At 34.1% G+C, this 23,336-nt stretch overlaps 1 protein-coding gene across 2 annotated transcripts in view; it reads left to right on the top strand.

The window, feature by feature from the left end:
- Ccdc152 (coiled-coil domain containing 152) overlaps window positions 1-23,336 on the top strand; it is a 43,333-nt gene that overhangs the window by 16,948 nt on the left and 3,049 nt on the right. The window contains exons 4-5 of one of the 2 annotated variants that reach the window (XM_077800048.1): window positions 2,584-2,648; window positions 6,440-6,542. The exons of the other annotated variant lie outside the window; for it this stretch is intronic. Of the exons in view, the coding sequence (XP_077656174.1) occupies window positions 2,584-2,648; window positions 6,440-6,542 (168 nt within the window). The remainder of the gene's footprint in view (window positions 1-2,583; window positions 2,649-6,439; window positions 6,543-23,336) is intronic. 2 annotated transcript variants of the gene reach the window in all.

Below are 23,336 nucleotides of genomic sequence, written 5' to 3'. Positions count from 1 at the left end.
TATATTTAATAGTTACGTTAACCCAATAGGCCTAATATTCACAAAACAGAGTGACCAAGTGTTTATACTGTTCTGTTTCCACTATGCAATGACAGATTTTCCTTTACTATATCAGATATTAAACTAAATTCCTTAAAGGCACCTTCCAACATAAAATCAGGTCAAATAAGCATTTCTTATCATAGACCTCAGTTTTTATCCTCAAAGGAAGTACTTATATATGTAAATATGGTAAAATATTGATCTTATATGTCATTTTTTTATTTTGTCATGTTATTTCTTTTTTGACCTTGTAATTTTTAAATTTATTTTTAAATTTATTTAAGAAATACTATTAGTTCTTACTCTCCCCTCATTTTTTTCCTTTAAAATGGGACAGTTTATGCCATTATCTTAATGCTGAAGACTCTGAACAACTTTTCTTCATGACAGAAATATGACACCCAGCTATGTTAAATAAATGTGAAAATTCATAACCTTTTCCAGCCTCTTATTCTAGGAATCAAATGGGATTTAACTTTTCTCAGGATTTTACTCTATTTAACTTGAATTGTTTGAAGTTCTGTGAAATCAATTTTGAATATATTAAATGTTTCTTTGTTTTGTTTGTTTGGTTGGTTTGTTTTTTTTTTGGGTGGGGGTCTTATTGTTGGTGTTTTTGTTTTGGTTTGGTTTTGGAGTTTTATTGTTTTGGTTACCAGGAGCACTTAACCACTGGGCAACATCCCCAGCCCTTTTTATGTTTTACTTTGAGTTAGGGTCTTGCTAAGTTGCTTAGGGCCTCATAAAATTGCTGAGGCTGGCTTTAACTTATGATCCTCTTGCCTCGCCTCCTGAGTCACTGGGGTATAGTCGTGCACCACCGCACCTGGCTAAATGTTGTTTCTTTTTGTAAAAAGATATCAAATACTGATCACTAGTCAAGCATATCATCTTTTCAAAGATATAGTGATATAGGAGTTTTTCCTAATTTTATTGGGATAAAGTTGACAATTAAAAATTGTATATTTTTAAAGTATACAACTTGAAGATTTGACATATAATATTATGTCAAGTTATTTTTTATTTTTGATTTGTGATACTGGGGATAAACCCAGGGCTCCCATGCTGATAAACCAAACTTTACCACTAAGCTACATCTTCAACACCTGATTTATTTCTTTTTTAAGTTTGAATAATATCCTATTAAATATCACATTTTTAAAGTCCATTCATTTATTATCAGACATTTATGTTATTTTTATTTGTAGCTGTTGTGAATAATACTGAAATAAATATGAAAGTGTAAATATCTCTTTGGTATACTTACTTCATTTTATTTTAATATATACCCAGAAGAAAGATTGCTATATCATATGGTAGTACTATTTTTAATATTTTTAGGAACCACCATATTGTTTTTCATAATGGCTGTACCAATTTACCAGCTCTATGTAAAATTCCCTTTTCTTCACATTCCTGCCAACACTTGTTTGCTATCTTTCATCTTTCTGGTAATAGCCACTTTAACAGGTATAAAGTTAATTAGATAATTTTTCACATCTCTGTTTCTTGCTTCTAAATCCCAAGAGATAGACCCAGAAAAAAGATAGAAAAAGCAATTAAAAGGCAAACTAAGACTCCTTTATCACTTCCATGAGTCCTTCTAGACAGTGATAAGGGTCATAAAAATTTTCAATCAAATAGGAAATTTGAATTTTAAATTATCTGAATGCTTAGTGATCACAATTAGCTAGAGTGTTTTAATCTGTCCAGAAAGTCATTAGCTATTAGGTACTATTTTCACTTATCCAAATCAGAAGCCTAAAAGTTAAAAATTCTCCCTTTCTCTTTGTCTACCCTATCCAAAGTCACTGAATTTCCTAGTAATTCTAACATCTAAATAGTTCTTCTCATTGCCCCTATTTTTCTGTACTAACCCCTAATCTAATTTAGGTTTCCCATATATTATCTACATTTTCAGATAATTTTTTTAGCATGCAACTATAATTATTTCAATTCTTTCAATGTTCAAAATTCTAAAATGAATTCTATGATAATACACCAAAAGGCATTCATAGAGTTATGTCCACCTCATTGATATTTCCTGACCTATATAGCACCTTCTTCTCACACTTTGTACTTAAACAATCCTGTACTTCACATGTGTTTTTCTAACCATGCTGGACTCTCTCTCAAGTCCACTGTCTCCTGCACAGTGTTCTATGTCTAGAATGCCCTTCCATAGCAGGAAGTAAGCCTTACCACTTAAATCTCATCTTAGGAGGTTCGTTTTCTCCAAAACCTTTCCTTACTTCAAGCTGATTGGTAAAAGTCTTTCTTCCACAGGTCCTCACAGTATTTGAGACTCAATGCTATTGTAAGAACAGTAGTCATAGTATGTGGTAACTATTTATACATCTCTCTCACCATTAGTGTGTAAGCTCTGTGAAGAGCAAGACACTCTTCTATATTCCTAGTATCTAGTACAGTGCTAGATACATATTTGTTGAATACATATGTGAATGGAAACGAAAATATTAATCATATTTGTATATTAATTAAAAATTGCTATATATTAGGATATTATTTATTTTTATACAGGTGAGAATGAACAATTAAAAAGAAATGCTGACCTTATAAAAGAGAAGTTAAAATCTCATGAACAGGTGAGTTTATATATAATTGCATTAAATCAAGTCCTTATGGAGCATTTGTTTATTTAAATTAGAAAAAGAGATTACTTTATTAATAAACCAGCCAAAAATTTGTGCATATGTGTATATGACATAGGTATACGTATTTTACATGCCAAAATCTTTAATAAATGAAAACTTCTTTTAAAAATAATGTGTTTTGAGAATTCTAGTCTTTTTATAAAGTAGAATATACTAATATAATATTCATATTACTTTTTATTTGTACCAAAAAGAGCCTGTTATTTGCTATACATTTTTCCATTGTGTTAATGGAATCTTTAGAATATACTCAATTAACATTTTTAAAGTTTTCCATTATAAAGTAAGTAAGTCTGTTCTCCTTGGGTAATCATTACAACATTCAAATAAGGGCTGCATTTTATGTGAATTACAAATTCTCTCCCAAGGGCTACCATACCCTCTGCTATACTTCCTACTCTCCTACAGGAACAATCTAGTAATGGCAATTGCAGAACATGTAATATAGTACTTAAAAAACATAAAAAGTGCTTAATATATGTCAGTTGTTATTCTTCTTCCTTCGGGGAAATTTATTATGTTAACTTTCTCATCTCCAAGAGTAAATATATTAAATTCTGACAGATTTTAGATCTCTAAAATTCAAGTTGGATCTGAAGCAGGATTCAGTTTGAAAGATTGTCTCTAAACTCAGTTTAATGTGAGAAGAAGAAACACAAGCTAGCTCTAGAAACTGCTCAAGACTTTTGAGTAAAACCAGTAAATAAAAAGCATTCTCACTATGCTCTTGGAAAATTTAGCTTTTCATCACCAACTTTGAGATAGTTAAGTATCTCTGAGCCATCTAATGTTTCTCCTGTCTCCCTTTTCCTTCCTTCTTTTATTTTTGCTTGATCCCTTTCATATCTTGACTCTAGAGCTCAAATAGATGGGGAAGTCAGACTGTAATTACAGCAGGAAGAAAAGGGGAGAAGACCTTGCCTCCTTTCCCTTCTAAAACTTTAAGTTCTAGAAAAATGCTTTATCTTAAATACTACAGGAATTTTTGCAGAAAGCTGGAAACTAATAAGAATACACCACAACACAAGATTTTGGATTTCTTAATTATCTGCTGTCCAAAGCAAGCTAAAAAATAAATAAATAAATAAAATGACCTCCATCCCATGAGGATTCACTAGTACAAAACCTTCAGGGGCACATTAATAACTCAGAGATAACCATTCCCTAGAAACACACTCTGGGGGTACTTCATGGCAATATTTGTGAGATTGGGAAGATTTTTGTAATTTACATATAGAAAATCCTTAAAACAAGAAAGCACCTAGAAATTATTTGGGGGGATGTAAAGTTCCCAGAAACAAATGAGAAAAAAAAATTATAATTTATTTGGGCTTGGTAAAAAAAGAAGGAATGAGACAAGCTAAAATGAGGGAGAAGAACCTACTGAAATATAGCCCAGATTATCCCAGAAATGTGGCTTTCTTTTTGCCTGAAAGATGGAGTGAAAAACTGTCTTACCAAATTAATGGATGCATTCCACTTTAGTGGCAGTGTATTCAGATGGCAAAGTCAGTGGGAATGAAAAGGAACACAGAATTTTCTTTTGTGGTTTTTCAGGACAGAAATGACTTAGTGATATCAGTGTAGTTTATAAAATCCACTCTAGCTTTTCTAGTTGCTCATCTAGAAATCTAGATATACGTATATGAAAGTGGTACTATGTGAGATTCATCCCTATATTCACCTGCCCAGCTTTAATCAGAGCCAAGAAGTTGAGAAGGTTTGGCCATTTCTGTAATTTGCATGGTAGGTTAAGTAACACAAATAGCAATCTAGACTATGTCTCTTAAATGAAAGTAATATAGAAGAATGTATGTCTGTTTTTAATTACAGACACACAATTTAGTACACCTTTTTGTGATGATGTTGTTGTTTAGTTTTACTTTCTATATACCATTGAATGTCTATTAATAGCTATGAATCCTTTCTGGGGAAAATGCTCAAAGGCAAACGTGCTTTGTGTTCATGTGCACGCGCGCACGCTCACACACACACACACACACACACACGCGCAGAAATTTGGCATGAAATTTCAGAAAATTGATGGACTCTGAAAAGCTGGGTCTAGTTAAGAGATCTGTCCTACATAATGCTTACTGGGATTTGCCTTTATTCAGCAAATAAATATCAAGATATAGATAGATGGGCTGGGGATATAGCTCAGTTGGTAGAGTGCTTGCCTTGCATGCACAAGGCCCTGGTTTCAAGCTCCAGCACCCCCCCCCAAAAAAAAGATAGATAGATAGATAGATAGATAGATAGATAGATAGATAGATAGATTGATAGATTGATTCATGCAAGGAGTTGGGAATACAATGGTGAGTCCCAGTGTCCAATTTTATGATGTTTAGAGACTTTTCTTGACTTTTTGCCTCTATCGTCTTTTTTCAACTATCCTACTTAATTTTTGTTATTTTTTGCTTTCCTTTTTTCTTGCCTCCATCTTAGGCCTGTCCTTTGTTTCTTCCCCCACCCCCCTGTACTGGGAATTGAACTCAGGGAGACTCAACCACATCCCAAGCCCTATTTTGTATTTTATCTAGAGACAGGGTCTCATTGAGTTGCTTAGCACCTCACTGTTGCTGAGACTGGCTTTGAACCTGCTATCCTACTGGTCTCAGCCTCCCAAGCTGCTGGGATTACAGATGTGTGCCACCACACTTGGCCCTTGTTTCTTTATATAGGACAATACACCTGGAAAATTGTTAAATTCATTTTGGGGAATTTTCTCCCAAAATGTACTCTTTGCTCTACTCGTGGTTATAATAATAAATTACCCCTATGTTTCTGTGACCTAAGAAGCCAATCTCCATAGCCATTAGGGAATTTTCAAATCTCAAATCCATCTTTCTCTGGATACTTTTTCACAATGTTAATGCTTATCATGGGTTATATTTAATCTTTTTTGTAAATTAGAAATGTTTATATAATTTTCAGAAATAGAAGTTCAGTCCAGACCCTATATTAGAGTAAATTTGCAATCTATCAGACAGTACCTTCTGTTAATTCTAAAGTTTAGCTCTGGATTATAGTGGACATATATTTTATTTAATATTGTAGTGCCATTTAATCATACAGTTAAGTCAATTATTTTGAGCATACATGATATGCTAAACATTGATCAGGTATATTCAGGAAGCAAAGATAAGACATTGTTTCTGAATGATCTTCATCTTCTTGGGTCAGACACTGATCTTTATTGTAGAACTTATAGAAGCAGAGAGTACAGTGGTGGTTAATAGAGGCTTTGAGTGTTGGGGGAGGAATGCTAAAGAGTGAGCTATGACTGGGTAGCTGCTGGTCAAAGGATACAAGATTTTGGTTCAATAGATATATTGTACAGCATGGTGATTGTAGTTAGTAACAATGTATTATATACAAGAGAGTAGATTTCAAATGTTCTTGCCACAAAAAATATGAGGTTATATATATATATATATATTAATTAGCTTGATTTTGTCATTTCACCATGAGTATATATATATAAAAACAACAGGTCATACACTGTACATAATTTTTGTCAATTAAAAAATTAAAATGCATATACATGAAGAAATTGGTCTGTCTCACAGCTAATTATTCAAACAATGGACAATATTTTTCCATTCTAGATATGACTACATATCAAAATAAATATAAACTAAAAGTTGCTGTTTTCCAGTTAATCAAAAGTTATGCATACATATTTAAATTGAAAAATGAATAAATATTTTAATCTCTAGGAATATAAGAATAATATTGCTAAACTTGTGAGTGAAATGAAAATCAAAGGGGAGGAACATAAGATAGAAATAAGCAAACTTTATCAGGATATGCAAAAAAAAGGTAAGCTTATTTTTTATTTACTTGTTTATTTATTTATTTTTGCATTACAATTCTTAATACACCATTATACAATAATTTATCATATCTCTGAACATATATGAGGTACGTTGACACCATATTCACATCTTCATACATGTATTTTGTGTAATGATTAGGATCTCCTTTCACCATCCATGCTATTCCCCTTCTCCCTCCCTTTCCTTCCCACCCCTATTCCCTATCTAGAGGTAATCTTCCCTTGCTCTCCCTCCCAACCCCATTTTGAGTCACCCCCCCTTATATCAGAGAAGACATTTGGCATTTGTTTTTTTGGGATTGGCTAACTTCACTTAGCATAATCTCCTCTAATGCCATCCATTTCCCTGCAAATGCCATGATCTTATTCTTCTTTTTTATTGCTGAGTAATATTCCATTGTGTATAAATGCCACATTTTTTTAATCCATTCATCCATTGAAGGACATCTAGGTTGGCTCCATAGTTTAACTATTGTGAATTGTGCTGCTATAAACATTGATGTGGCTGTGTCCCTGTAATATGCTGGTTTTAGGTCCTTTGGGTATAGTCCGAGAAGAGGAATAGCTGGGTCAAATGGAGGTTCCATTCCCAGTTTTCCAAGGAATCTCCATACTACTTTCCAAATTGGCTGCACCAATTTGCAGTCCCACCAGCAGTATATGAGTGTACCTTCCCCCCCCCCTCCCCGCATCCTCGCCAGCACTTGTTGTTATTTGTCTATATAATGGCTGCCACTCTTACTGGAGTGAGATGGCATATCTTAGAGTAGTTTTAATTTGCATTTCCCTGATTTCTAGAGATTATGAGCATTTTTTTCTTATATTTGTTGATTGATTGTATATCCTCTTCTGAGAAGTGTCTGTTCAGGTCCTTGGCCCATTTATTGATTGGATTTTTTTGTTGTTATTGCTTATAGGTAAGTTTATTTTTAATTTACTGAATTCTAAAGTACCATAAAATAGGTCCATGTATTTTTTTTCAGTAATAGCCACTATTCTTGAATGAATGCGGTCTTGGTGCATTTTAATTTAAGTTTCCTATCATTCTATACATTTATGTGATATAATATTTAAAAATTCCATTCATCTTGCTTGCACTTACATTATCTAATGTGAGTGAACTTATATAGTTAGTGTAACTATATAAGTAATAATGTATTTATAAATTCAACATATTGAATATAATTTTACTAATGAAATTTTCTTCAGTGTTTTGCAAGTCTTATACACTTATGTTGAGGGTTAATTGGTTTAACATGGCTATTAAAAAAATCTTCCTTAATGGGCACATTTTTATGCACATTGTATACAAAAATTAACTTGAAATGAATATAAAATCAATACCATGAAACTGATAGAAGAAAGCATGAGAATATCTTTGTAAATTATGCCTTTGAATTAAGCATAATTTTTTGGAAGGAAACAAAAAGAACACTAAAGGATTATGCACAATATTAAACTTATTTGGCTGCCCATCTATTAACTATCTCTACAACTCTCCATGATCAAGTCTTTTTGGTTGCTCTCTGACCCTCCTAGTCATTGTGGTAATTGTGGCTTCCTGGCTTTTCATGGTTAAAATCTGGCTTCTATTACTTTGTAATAGGAAAAGACACCATGGAAACTAATGATCTTTTTTTTTTTTTTTTTTTTGCTACTGAAATTTTATTAAAATACAATTACTTACTTTAATTCAAGAAAATAGTAATATAATGGCAAAATTTGTATAGAGCTCAATATTTTCCACCACTGTTCTAAGTGCTTTCTAGTCAAATAATGGAATTTATTAGGTACACAAAAGAAGTCAGTGAGAATTAGCTGAATTATGTGTTATAATGGCTTCCTTGTATGACCATCTCTTCTACTGTCGAACCTAGCTTACAGAGAAAATAAATATTGAACTTTTGATGATGCTAATTTGCTTCTCACCAACACATTTCTGGTAGCTTTGGTTAATAGTTATCTTCTGGATCCTCCTAAAGAACATAATCCTTTGGTTAGTTCTGGCTTCGCCTGGTATATCCATTCCAGCATGGCAACTTTCATTTTTTATTAATAATGGTTTTATTATGGCATATAGCACATTTTAATCATTTCCATGCCTTTATTGTCTCCTCTTTACCCACCTCTTCCCTGCACCGTGTTCCTTTCCTTTTTTCAAATAGTCTCCTTTCTACTTCGAAGTCATCTTCCCCACCCCATCCCAGATTCCACATATGAGAGAAAACTTTCAATATTGGTCTTTCTGAGTTTGGCTTATTTTATTTAGCATGTTTATATCTAGTTCCACCCATTTTACTGAAACTGACATGACTTGTTCTTCATTATAACTGAATAATACTTCATTGTGTGCATATGTGCCACATTTTTAAAATCTATTCATCAGTTAACCAGCACCTAGACTAATCTCATAACTTGGCTATTTGTGAACTGTGCCACAGTAAACGCAGGTATGCAGGTAATTCTATAGTATTCGGACTTTAATTCCTTTAGGTATACACTGAATAGTAGTATATCCAGATCATGCAGAACTTCTATTTTTAGCTTTTTGAGGAAGCTCCATACTGATTTGTATAGCAGCTTTACTAATTTATATTCCCATGAACAGTATATGAGGGATTTCCCCCACATTCTTGGAAGCATTTATTGTTTTGTTTTTGTTTGTTTGTTTGTATTCTTGAAGATAGTAATTCTGAGCCAGGTGAGATGGACTCTCAGTACTTTTGATTTGCATTTCCCTTAATGTCCAAAGATGCCGAACATTTTTATAAAATATTTTTTTATGAAATTACTGGCCATTTTTACCTCTTCTTTTGAGAAGTGTCTGCTCAATTCATTTACCTGTCTGTTGATTGGGTTATTTGCTTTTTTTTTTCTTTTTTGGTATTAACTTTTTTGAGATCTTTATATATTCTGAATATTAGTCCTCTGTCAGAAGATTAAGTAAGATTCTTCTTCCATTATGTAACCTGTATCTTCACTCTATTGTTTCCTTTATTGTGCAAAAAGCTTTTTAATTGATGCAATTCCATTTGTCAATTCTTGCTATTATTTTCTGAGCTATTTGAAGTCCTATTCAGGACATTGTTGACTGTGCCTGCATCTTGGAGGGTTCCCCCGTTTTTTCTTCTAGTATTTTCAAAGTTTCAAGTCTTATACTCAAATCTTTGATCTGTTTTGAATTAGTTTTTGTACAGAGTGAAAGTTAGGGATCTAGTCTCAATCTTCTACTATGAAGATCCAGTTTTCCCAGTACCATTTGTTAAAAAAGTTGTCTTCTCCAATGTATGTTTTTGGCACTTTTATCAAGAACCAGAAGACTGTAGCTGTGTGAGTTCAATTCTATGACCTCTGTTCTATTCCATTGATCTACATATTTGTTTTTAAGCCAATACCATGCTGTTTTTGTTATAATGGCTTTGTAATATATTGATATCTGATATTGTGATACTTCCAGCATTGCTGTTGTTGCTCAGGATGGCTTTAGCTACTCTGAGTCTTTTATTCTTCCATAAGAATTTTTACAGTTTTGTTTTCATGTTCTGTGAAGAATGGAATTGGCATTTTGATGGGGATTGCATTTAATCTGTAGTTGTCTTTCAGTATTATACACATATTAACAGTATTCACTTTCTAATCCATGAAGACGAGGGATTGCTCCATCTTCTGGTGTCTTCTTCAATTTCTTTTTACAGTGCTCTGTAATTTTCATTGTATATATCTTTCACCTTCTTGGCTAGGTTTATTCCTGAGTATTATTTTAACCTATTGTGAGAGGAAATGTTTCTCTGATTTCTTTCTGAGTATTTGTTATTGATGTACAGAAAATCTATTGATTTTTGTACATTTTATATCTGCCACTTTGCTGAATTTGTTTATCAGATCTAAAAGTCTTCTGGTCAAGATTTTTAGGGTTTTCTAAATTTAGGATTATAAAATCTGCAAATAGGAATAACTTGACTTCCTTTTTCCTGTTTGTAATCCTTGCATTCATGAAATGAAATCAACTTAATCGTGGTGTGTTATCTTTTAGTATGTCATTGAATTCAATTAGCAAGTATTTTATGGAGGATTTTTGCATCTATGTCTATCAAAGATATTGGTCATTAATATTCTTTGTTGATGTTCAGTCATCATTTAGTTATGATTTCATTTTGATACTTGCTTCAAGAATGAGTTTGGAAGCATTCCTTCACTTTGTGTTTCATAGAATAGTTTGAGAAGCTTTGATATTAATTTTTCCTGAAAGTTCTGCTAAAATTCGTCAGTGAATCCATCTGGATCTTTGTTGGGAGACTACTTATAACTGCTTTAATCTCATTGTTTGTTATTAGTCTCTTAGGAATTTTATATTCTCTTGGTTCAATTCTGGTAGGTTGAATATTTTTATAAATTTATCCATTTCTTCTAAGCTTTCCAGTTTATTGGAATATAGTTTTTTAAAATAATCCATAATGATCCTTTGGATTTCAGTAGTATCGGTTGTAATATCATCTTTTCATCTCTAATTTTATTAATTTGGGTCTTCTCTTTTTTTGTTTAGTTTGACTAAGAGTTTATCAATCTTGTTTATCTTTTCAAAGAACAAACTCTGTTTCATTGATTCTTTGTAATGTTCTTTTAGTCTCTATTTCATTGATTTTGACTCTGATCTTTATTATTTTTTTCCTTCTGTTAATTTAGGTTTAACTTTTTCTTGTTTTTTAAGACTTTGAGATGCATCATTAGGTTTTTTATTTGGTTTCTCCTGAATTTAAAAAACAAAACAAAACTTTTTTTTTAGTTATAGATGGACACAATATCTTTATTTTGTTTATTTATTTTTATGTGGTGCTGAGGATTGAACCCAGTGCCTCACATGTGTGAGGCAAACACTCCTCCACTGAGCAACAACCCCAGCCCTCATGAATTTTTCAATGTAGATACCCAAACACTGTGTCATATTATTAATTTCATTTCATTTTGATTGTTTAAAAGTTTATTTTTTAGTCTCCATGTTTTTATAGTTTCTTTAGTTTCTCTTGCTGTTGGTTTCAAATTTTATTCCATTATGATATGACAGGATGCAAGAAATAATTTCATCTTTTGGTATTTGTTAAGATTTGTTTTAAGGCCTAAAATATGATCTATTTTGGAGAAAGTTATAACAGCTGCCTAAAAGAATGTGTATTCTGCTTTATTGGATGAATTATTCTGTAGATGTCTGTTAAGTCCATTTGATTTATAGTGTAGTTTGACTCTTGTGTTTCTTTGTTGTTGTTGGTTGTTTGGTTTTTTTGTTTGTTTTTTTATTTTGTTTTGTTTCTTGTTTTGGTCTGGATCACCTATCTACTTGTGAGAGTGGGGCATTAAAGTCACACACTATTATTATAGTAGAACCTATCTGTCCCTTTAGGTCCCGTACATTTGTTTTATGATTAGGTGTACAATGTTCTGTGCATATATATTTACAATAATTGTATCTTTTGGTAAACTGTTCCTTTACTAATATGTAATGACCTTCTATTGACTTCTAATTTTGGATTGAAGTTTGCCTTGTCAGATATGAATATAGGTACTTTTCCTTGTTTTTATTTAATTTGCATTGAGTATCATTTTTCATCTTTTTACATTCAGTTTGTGAATGTCTTTGCTAGTTAAGTGTGGTTCTCGAAGGTACTGCACAATTGGGTTTTGTGTTTTTAATCTAGTCCACCAGTCTTTTTCTTCTAATTGGAGAATTAAGAATTAATTTATCCAAAATAGATCATATTTTAGGCCTACTAAAACTAACAAATACCAAAAAGATGAAATGATTTCTTGAATCCTTTCATATCATTCAGATTTATTATTTTTTGAAAAAGTGTGTACTTTTCCTATCACTTTGCTATTTTTCTAATTTCTGAGTTATTCCTAATTCTTATTTACTTATCTACTCTTCTAATGAGATATATACTTTTTACTGTGCTCTCTTAGTTGTGTTTATCTTTCTTCTGTGTGGATTATTTCTTAAAATATCTGGCTTAGTGGTCATGAATTCCTTTAGTTTATGCTTAACTTGGAAGGTCTTTATTTCTTCTTTAATTCTGAAAGATACTTTTCTGGATATAATAATCTAGGTTGTCAGGTATTTTGTTTGGGGCCTTGAAATACATCATTTCATCCTCTCCTGGCCTTGAGACCTTCTGCTGAAAAATCTGCTTATTCTGATGGATTTGTCTTTATAAGTGATTTGGCACTTCTCTCTTGAAACTTTTAATATTCTTTATTTATTCTGAACTTTTGTCATTTTAACTACAATATGTAAATGGAAAGGTTATTTTATGTTCATGTCTATTTAGAGTTCTAAATGCCTCCAGTACTTGAATATCCATCCATCTCATTCTTAAGACTTGAGAAATTGTTGCTGTTGTTTCACTGAATAGGTTTTCTATACCATTAAGCTGAAAGAAAGGTGGTGCAGGACTAATCAAGAAGCATGTTTATTTGTCAGAAGTCTGATGGGCTGCTTTATGCAGAAAAAGAGAGAGCAGCAGCAACTCCCCCTTGAATGTTGCTTTTTATAGGCTAGAATCATGGCCATGCATTAGGGGTGGGTATAGTCCTGATGGACATAGCAAACATCCCCTAACCTTGTGGAAGGCAAGTTTGTTTCTTGGGAACAATAACAGGCGGTTTTCCTATCTCTCAGGAGACAGAACAAGAAAACCAGTATGCCCCTTTATCTTCTCAAGGAGAGAACAGGGAAACCAGTATGTTCCCATCTCATGTGCTGGTAAGTTGTCTCCTTTCTCTCAGTGAGAGAACAGGGAGAGTTTAGCACATCTCCAGACCAGTAGGTTTTATCTCAGGCTAGTTTCTATTTCATGGGAGTAAGAACAGTATTTATTAAGTCAGAGTGTGGAAAGGAAGATGGCTGCACTTATGCTAACACTAGCCTATATCTCTACTCCTTCCTAAAGACCTATGAATCTTTAATTTGGTCTTTTACTGCTGTCTTGTAGAATTTGTATATTCTGTTCATAATTTCTTTTTCCCCCTTTATTACTGAGTGTTCTAGTTCATCTCCCTTGTCTTCAAGCCCAGATATTCCTTCTGCTTCATCTAGTCTGTTGATGAGACTTTTGTTTTTTATTTGACTTACTGAGTTTTTCATTTCCAAAATTTCTGTCTCCTTTATTTTTTCAGAACCTGGATCTCTTTTTTGAAATGCTCTTTCGTATCCTGCATTTGTCATCATTAATTTACTCAGCTATTTATTTGTATGCTTTTTAATTCATTGATCATTTTACTGATCAATTTTTTCAATTCCTTGTCCAGTATTTCATCCACTTCCATATCTATGGATTCAGTCACTGGGGAGTTGTGAACTTCCGGAAGCATCTTATTGCCTATTTTCTTGTGTTTTTGTGTTGAGATTTGAGCATCTGCTGGGATGGATATCTCTTCTGCTATTGTGTGAGTTTCTTTTAACTGAGCAACTTTCTTCTTACCATGTACTCTAGGCTAGGAGTATATCTCAACATCAAAGCACCTACTCAGTGTGTTCAAAGTTCTAAATTCAATCCCTAACACTGCTTTGAAAGGAGAAGATAATCACTAGTAACAGTAACAACTTGGAAGCAAAACAGATATCAGTATATAATAAAAAGTTTTTAAAAGTAAGTTCTCCATCCCCAATAATTAAAGAAATGGAGAGTAAACAATATGAAATAAAGCATTGATAAAAGCAAAGTTAATACAAAAATATATACTAAAGGGGGAAAGGGAAGATAAAAGAAAAATTAAAAGAGAAAGGAAAAATGAGAAGACAAGGAAACAAAAAAGAGAAAAAGTCCAGTTGAAGAATTAAGAAAGTACATAAAATTAAAGTATGAAAAACCAATAATGAAGAAAAATAAGATATCATAGAGCACAACAAAAAAGAAAGCAAACCAAACAAACACAAAAGACCAAAATTCCTCCTTGCCAAAATATTCAAAATGGAAATACATCTTTCCTAGATTGTAATTTTGGAGGCTGGCAGGCTGGAGATGGGGGAGGTAAGGGATGCTGCTGCATTCTAACTCTCCTTGTCTGCTCCAACCCAAACGGGCCAAACTAGTTAGATCAATCTATAGGCTGAGCTCCTAACCTTGTGCATCAACAAGTGCTAAGGCAAAGTTGTCAACCATAGGAGTGAATCTAACTCCTGAAGCCTCTGTTCTTTGTACCCAGAGACTGGGCATGACCACAGGAGCTACCTGCCAAGCATATAGACCAGTCAAATCTGTGCACCCTTGGTCCCAAGACTCTCTGTCAGTACACTGGTTCATGCCCAAGTGTCCAAACCAAGGAACTGTATCCCTTGAGTGCCTCTGAGCATAGAGGATACAACTGAGTGAACAGGATATATGCTGGGATGGGGAATAACACATACTAAACATTCTACCAATCCTAGATATGGCGCTCTGGGACCCAGCCCCACTCCCACAAATTTACCCACAGCTGGTCTTTCTCTGTCATCCCTTGCTAGAATATTATGTCCCATATCCCTTAAAAGTAGTACTCTCAAATCTATTAATTCTTATTTACTCAGTCTTACTTTCCATCTTCTTTGATATAGCACTTTGAAAATCTGTTCCCAGGGGTGCTCACATGTCTTTTACCAGTGTAGGCTAGCTAAGTCTTGCAGATTTTTTGAGGTTAGTCACTTTTCTCCCTTATCAGACCAAGAAATTATTAGTCTATAAACTAAAAGAGAAGATAGAGGCAGCTTCCAAGACAAGCATCTATGGCATCTTTCGGCACAGGGGATGTTCCCACTCTTATTAGGAAAGAGTAGGCCAACTCTTCAAACTCTGAGGGTTTAGGGAGGTCTTCAGAAGCATCCATCCATATGTCCTCATCATATTTTCAGGATTCCAGGTATTTCCAATCACAGGAAAACTGGGTCTCAATTTCATCCCAGTAAACATTTGGCTGAACATTGAAACATCTCTAGGTAGAAGTTTAAAATTTCTATTAGATTTTCCATTGTTCAACTGTGTCTATTTTTCTGCTACTAAAGCTAAGAGCATGTTTTTAAGCTACCAAAGAATCTCTCTGGCTCTTAGACTTATTCCTTAAGTCTTTACCCTCTTGTTAATGGCCCCCAGTTCCTCATTATCCCTTAGTAGGATGTCAATTTAATGTAGCAGTGTCCAGACAACATTACTATCTGCATAGGAATTTATATCCATCTTTCAAATCCCTGAATTTCATACCTGCAAGGCATTCCCTACTCCAAGAACACTTCCCCAGGTTATTCTAATTAAATCTGTAGCAATAAAAAAAACCACATTATATGCTGGAAACTATCAGTATTCCACATACTGCCAAGTTTGGCTACTTCATTGCCCACAAACTGATATGAGCCAATCTCAGAATTTCATCATGACTGTTTTCTTGTACTAGATCAGGTCCTCCAAGAAGGAACTATCAAAATGGGATTAGAAATTTAAGAGGTTTTGGGGGGTAAGGTACATATGATAAGAAGTGGAGAGGGAGCTGGGGAAGGCTATCAGTAGTTAATTCAGGTCTAACTCCTGTGCAGGAAGAGAGAAAAAAAGAAGATTGAATTTTTTAAAACAATGTCTACAATACATTTCTAAGAAGGTTTAGGTGAAGGCAATACAGAGATTTTGATCCAGATTCACCTGTAAAAGAATTCTACATCTCCCAGGGATTTTCTCACCTTAGTATCCTTTTTACATCCTGTGACTACAGTCACAACCCATAGAAGGATGGCTTTAGCTCAAATGCAGTAATGGATTTTAAAATGCAGGAACAAGGGCAAGTGATAGATTAGGCTTTCTATGATCTAAAAGGCTCATTTTCTTGGCTGTTATATAGCATATATCATATGACCCAGCATTCCCACTTCTAAGTGAAATGAAAGCATGCATCCAGAAAGAGAAATGAGAAGCATGCATCCAGAAAGACCTGCTTGTGGATGTTTATAGCAGCTATATTAATAAAGTTCAAAATTGGAATCAAGCAAATTTTTTAATTAGCAAATAGATCTTAAAAATCATATACATTCAATGGAATTTACTCATCAATAAAAAGAACAAACTACTGGCACATTCAACAGTATAATCACTTCAAAAACATTATGATAAATGAAAGAAGACAAACTGAAAAAGCTACATACTCTGTGATTCTGCTTCTATAACATTCTGAAAAAAGGAACAATTCAGATCAATGTTTTACAGTATGTTGGCAAATAAATGAATTGCAGACAAGTACAAAGACTTTGAAATGATAGAAGAATTCTATTTCTTGACTGTAATGGATTAGATTACAATATATTCTTGTTAAAACTCATCAATCTGTATACATGAAAAATGGATTTTGCTATATATGAATTATATTTCAGTAAACTTGACTTTAAAAATAAAATAACCCAAACAAGGTCAATTAAAAAAAATTTAAAGGATATTAGTCTAGATCCAATTATGATCCAGAAACAGCATTACTAATCATGGAGCTTATAACAACTCTGATAATATAATCACTGGATTTTAAGGAATCAATGGAGAATTTTGATGGATAAATGGAAACTCTAATGAAATATATGGAAATGTACTACAAACACAATTACTGAAAATGGAATTTCAGTGTAAGGATTTAATACCCAGTTAGTAAAACTAAGGATAGAATTAGTAAACTGAAAGATAAATGACAAGAAAAAATATCTAGTCTGAGGAAGGGGAAGTCAAGAAGCTGAGATATATATAAATATATGACATATATATGTCATATATGTGACACATATGTATATAAGAATATGAGACTGTTATGCTTCCAATGTAAGGTGCCCCCCAAAAGCTCATGTGTGAGACAATACAAGAAGGTTTAGAAGAGAAATGATTGGGTTATGAGAGTCTTAACCCAATCAGCTAATTAATACTCTGATGGGATTAACTAAGTGGTGCCTGAAGGTAGGAAGGGTGTGGCTGGAGGTGGGTCACTGAGGATGTGCCTTTGGGGTATATTGTACCTAATAAGTAGAGTCAGTCTCTGCCTTCTGATCATCATGTGAGCTGCTTCCCCCTGTCTTGAGTGCATTCCAGGAATTGGCAAGATATCATCCACCCGAGACTCAAGTAAGTAAAAGTAAAAATTCTCTTGAGAAGAGACCAGTGGGTACCCTTCTTGCATAAGAGGACCTAGGAAGTTTTTTCAACATGCTTAGCTACCAAAGAACTTAGAGGCTGCTGCAGCCAGGGTCTCTGAAGGCTTGGTTACTACTCAAGATGACAGCAGGTCTTGGCATCCACCACATGGTACTGATTCTGCAGGAATGCAGGATGCTGGAGTTACATCAGTAAACTTGACTTTAAAAATAACCCAAACAAGGTCAATTATAAAAAGGTCATGGAGGCTTTTGCCAAGATTTCAAAGGAAGGCTTGGGAGGCCAGGCAGAGTACAGCAGAGTTGGAGTCCCTGTAGTCACCCCTTGAGAGGGCAAAACATGGAGATGTGAGGAGGAGCCAAAGCTGCAGTGGAGACCCCCAAGATTAAGAAATGCCAGTTTTGTGGAATGTCCACTGGGGAAGACTGCAGGAATCAATCTGAGACAAGCCAAGAGAAAGGCCATTTGAGTTGCAATCAACAAAGCCAAAGGGGTAGAGCTACACAAGCCTTTTGGACTGAATATCACCATGCCATGTGTTACAGATGCCAGATGTGAAGCTACAGGTCTTGTTTTCTCAGCTGGATTTCAATCTTTTTTTGTTCTCATCCCTTCTTTCTATGCCCTTATTTTTGTGAATGGAAGTATTTGTTCTCTACCTTTATATATTGCATACATGTAAATCACTTTTGATTTTTACAGGCACTCACAATGCAAGCTTACCCTGAGTATCAGAGGAGACTTTGGACGTGAACTTTTGGGCAATCTTGAACTGTTGAGACTATGGGGATTCTTGGAAATAAACAAAATGTATTTGCATTGTGAAATGGTCATGAGCTTTTAGGGCCAGTGTGGAATATTATGGTTTGGATGTGAGGTACCCTCCAAAAACTCATGTGTGAGACAATGCAAGAAGGTTTAGAAGAGAAATAATTTGGTTATGAGAATCTTAACCCAATCAATTAATTAATCCCCTGATGGGATTAATTGAGTGGTAATTTAAGGCAGGTAGTTTGTGGCTAGAGGTGGGTCGTTGGAGGCATGGCTTTGGGTATATATTTTATATCTGGCAAGTGGAGTCTCTCTCTCTGTGTGCCTACTGATCATCATGTGAGCTGTTTCCCTCTGCTATACTGTTTGGCCCCAAGGAATGGACCTGGCCTTCTGTAGACAAAGACCTCTGAAACCTTGAGCCCTCAAGAAAACGTTCCTTCTCTTAAAATTGTTCTTGTTTTTAGGGTTCTGTAGTTTTCATTGTATAAATCTTTCACCTCTTTTGTTAGGCTGATTCCCAAGTATTTTATTATTTTTGAGGATATTGTGAACGGAGTGGTTGTCCTCATTTCCATTTCAGAGGTTTTGTTGCTGATATACAGGAATGCCTTTGATTTATGCGTGTTGATTTTATATCCTACCACTTTGCTGAATTCATTTACTAACTCTAGAAGTTTCTTTGTAGAACCTTTTGGGTCTGCTAGGTATAGGATCATGTCATCCGCAAATAATGCCAATTTAAATTCTTCTTTTCCTATCTTTATGCCTTTAATTTCTTTCGTCTAATTGCTCTGGTCAGTGTTTCGAGAACTATTTTGAATAGAAGTGGTGAGAAAGGGCATCCCTGTCTTGTTCCAGATTTTAAAGGGAATGCCTTCAATTTTTCTCTGTTTAGAATGATGCTAGCCTGAGGCTTAGCATAGATAGCTTTTACAATGTTGAGGTAAGTTCCTGTTATCCCTAGTTTTTCTAGTGTTTTGAACATAAAGGGATGCTGTACTTTGTCGAATGCTTTTTCTGCGTCTATCGAGATGATCATATGGTTCTTATCTTTAAGTCTATTGATGTGGTGAATAACATTTATTGATTTCCGTATATTGAACCAGCCTTGCATCCCAGGGATGAATCCTACTTGATCATGGTGCACAATTTTTTTGATAATGTTTTTGTATCTGATATGCCAGAATTTTATTGAGGATTTTTGCATCTATGTTCATTAGAGATATTGGTCTGTAGTTTTATTTCTTTGAAGTGTCTTTGTCTGTTCGGAATCAGGGTGATGTTGGCCTCGTAGAATGAATTTGGAAGAGCTTCCTCTTTTTCTATTTCCTGAAATAACTTGAAAAGTATTGGTATTAGTTCTTCTTTAAAGGTTTTGTAAAACTCCTCTGTATACCCATCCAGTCCTGCCCTTTTTTTGGTTGGTAGCCTTTTGATGGCTTCTTCTATTTCCTCCATTGATATTGGTCTGTTTAAGTTGTGTATATCCTCCTGACTCAATCTGGGTAAATCATATGACTTAAGAAATTTATCGATGTCTTCACTATCTTCTATTTTATTTGAATATAGGGTTTCAAAATAATTTCTAATTATCTTTTGTATTTCTGTAGTGTCTGTTGTGATATTGCCTTTTTCATCCCGTATGCTAGTAATTTGAGTTCTCTCTCCTCTTCGTTATCATGGCTAAGGGTCTGTCAATCTTATTTATTTTTTCAAAGAACCAACTTTTAGTTTTGTCAATTTTTTCAATTGTTTCTTTTGTTTCAATTTCATTGATTTCAGTTCTGATTTTAATTATTTCTTGCCTTCTGCTACATTTGCTGTTGTTTTGCTCTTCTTTTTCTAGGGTTTTGAGATGAAGTGTGAGATCATTTATTTGTTGGTTTTTTCTTTTTTTGAGGAATGAACTCCAGGCAAAAAACTTAAAACTGCTTTCATTGTGTCCCATGGAGTATGTTAGTCACAGCAGTGAAAAAGCTGACTAAAACAGAGGTGACTAAAACTAGCAAGAAAGTCTATGGAGAGGTAGTAAAGTATGTAGGACTAGTGGTAAAGTCTATGGAAAGACCTGCCCACAGGATGTGAAGGTGATTTTGCTGTGACATCTGTCCCCTCACTGATTGCCAGGGTTAACTTGGCAGGTCTCCCCTTCCTCTTTCATTGCTCCATGTGCATCCCTCCTGAAGCTGTATACTCATTCAAAGAGGAGGACCTTCCCTAATAGAGGAGGACTGTTCTTCAGTCAAGAGTTTATAAGTATCTGTACTCCCCTGCTAGAACCTCCAAACAAGCTCTCAAGAAAGACCTGTACTCAGAAGATAACTTAGATGTGAAGTAAGAAAGAGTTAGGACAAACTGAAACTTACATCTTTCTTGAATCTCCATCAACTTTGATGACATGGTGAAGTATAGGAAAATATGTCAAAAAGAAATACTAAAGATAAATATGAATACTTCACAATTATAAAATGTTAAATTCACAAGAAAAAATACAATTCTAAAGTTTTATGCACCAATTAACAGGACTTTAAATATATAAAGCAAAAGTTAAAAGAAATAAAAGAAACATACAGATCCACAGCAATAGTGAGAGATTTGAAGGTACCTCTTTTAGTGGTAGAAAAAGTACATATAAATATGCAAAATCCATAATGGTATAGAAAATGTAAACAACAAAATTAACTTATACCAAGTGGCATATTTAAAATGCTATAAATAGTAAATTAAAAATATGCCTTTTTTAAGTATGCATAGAACATTTAAGAAACTTGACTGTGTCATTAACTCAAAGGTGAATTTTTCCACATCACATAGGTCTGAAATCATACAGAATATGTTCTCTGAATCCATTGCAATTAAGGTAATCTGGGTAAAACATGGATAACTAGAAAAATCTCTGTATTCTTGGAATTTTTTATGAATGACCTGGAAATCCAGGTGAAAATCTCAAAAGAAGTTCAAAATTATTTTAAACTGAATTATATAGAGAACATTACATATAAAAATTTGTACAGCAATGTTTGGTGACACACACCTATAATCCCAGATGCTTGGGAGTATGAGGCAGGAAGATCACAAGTTCAAGACTAGCTTGGGCAACTTATCAAGACCCTGTCTCAAAACAAAAAGGTGTGAGATGTAGTGGCACAGTGTTTACCTAACATGCAAAAGACCCTGGGTTCAATCCTCAGTACCACCAAACAAACAAAAACAAAACAAAAATCTTATGTAGTTATTTATGGGCAAATATGTAGCTTTAAATACAAATATTTTAAAAGGCTAAAAATCAGTTATCTAACTATATCAAGAGTTTAGGGGAAAAAACAAACTAGACTCAAAGAAATTAGAAGTATGTCAGATTAGTGAAATTGTAAACAAATATATAGCAATGAAGATCAGAGCCACAAAGTTTTTGATAAAACTAATAAAATGGATTAACTCTCAGTTTCAGAGGTCTCAGTCTCTGGTCTGCCAACTTTATTGCTTTGGGCCCAAGGTGAGGTAGAACATCATAGTGGAAGGTCATGGTGGAGGAAAGCTACTCAGTTTATGACATCAAGGAAGCGGGGAGAGAGAGAAGGAGGAGCCAAGGGGTCAAGATGTGATCCTAAAGGGCACACCCACATCAGTGACCCACCTCCTCCAACCACGCCCCACCTGCCTGTAGTTAGCACCCAGTATAGTTGTACATTCAAATTGTTAATCCATCAAAAGGCTTAATGCACTAATTAGGTTGTGACTGTTGTAATCTAATCATTTCACTTTCTGCATTAACACAGGAGCTTTGGGGGAACACCTCACATTCAACTATAACACCATTTCATAAGACCAGCATAAGCTTAATAACAAAATCTTTCAAAGAAATTAGGATAAAGAAAATCATATGACTATCCTCTAATAAAGTATCTGAAGAGGAATCCATTTCCATGCTTTAGTTTTTATTTTAATCATAACTTCTCTAAATTCAAATCTTCAGCAATGCTGCCTCCAGGCACATAATGGGTTCAGAGTGGACTGAATGGCAAACAATTTCTCTAGGACTTTGTATGATTCAATATATTCTTCTCGGATTTACCTCATCTCAGGAAAAGATGGGAACTTATCCTAGGGCCCTGATCCTAGATCTTGAGTATGTATAAGATTTACTAGTAGAGGAGAAAAGGGGCCTCAAAGAAAAGAGAAAACAAAAACCAAAATATTTAGAGAGGAAGACATGGAGCATGTTAATAAATAATAGTCCATTTTCTACCGTGTGGGTATTACACAAAAAAATGTGGCATTACACAAAAAAAGTTCAGCAAGGGAAAGACTGTAGCTAGACCTGTATTCTTTGACCCTTTTATAGTCTAAAAAGGGAAAGTGATAACTAAAGGTTTCCGAGAAGGGGATGACCATCTTTATAAGTATGTTTTAAGACTGATCTGGGGGCTGGGGTTGTGGCTCAATGGTAGAGTGCTTGCCTAGCACTGGGTTGATCCTCAGCACCACATAAAAATAAATTAATAAAATAAAGGTTTTCATCCCCTTACAACTGAAAATTTAAAAAAAAAATAATGAAAGATTTCCTTGAGGTTCCCATCTTCGGTGCTGTAACATTATTAACATGAATGAGAAAGTTGAGACAAGAAGAAATTTGATGATGTGTAGAGAGACATGATGTGAACTTGAGAGAGGCCTAACCTAATCATTTAAAAGAGGCAGGGACTTAATGTAGCTCTAGAGTCATTGAGTAGTTTAGGTTCTCTAGACCTAGGAATCTAAGCTTTGTGAACCTTGTTAACTGCTGCATCTCTTGTTTATTTATGCTGCTGGCTTATCACTAAGTATACCCACAAATTACAAATTAATTTATTCACTCAGAAGCAT

Source organism: Urocitellus parryii, chromosome 1, assembly GCF_045843805.1.
Source record: "Urocitellus parryii isolate mUroPar1 chromosome 1, mUroPar1.hap1, whole genome shotgun sequence".
Classification (NCBI taxonomy): domain Eukaryota; kingdom Metazoa; phylum Chordata; class Mammalia; order Rodentia; family Sciuridae; genus Urocitellus; species Urocitellus parryii.
The sequence above is the reverse complement of the archived record's forward strand: the minus strand, read 5'-3'. Positions and strand labels throughout refer to the sequence as shown.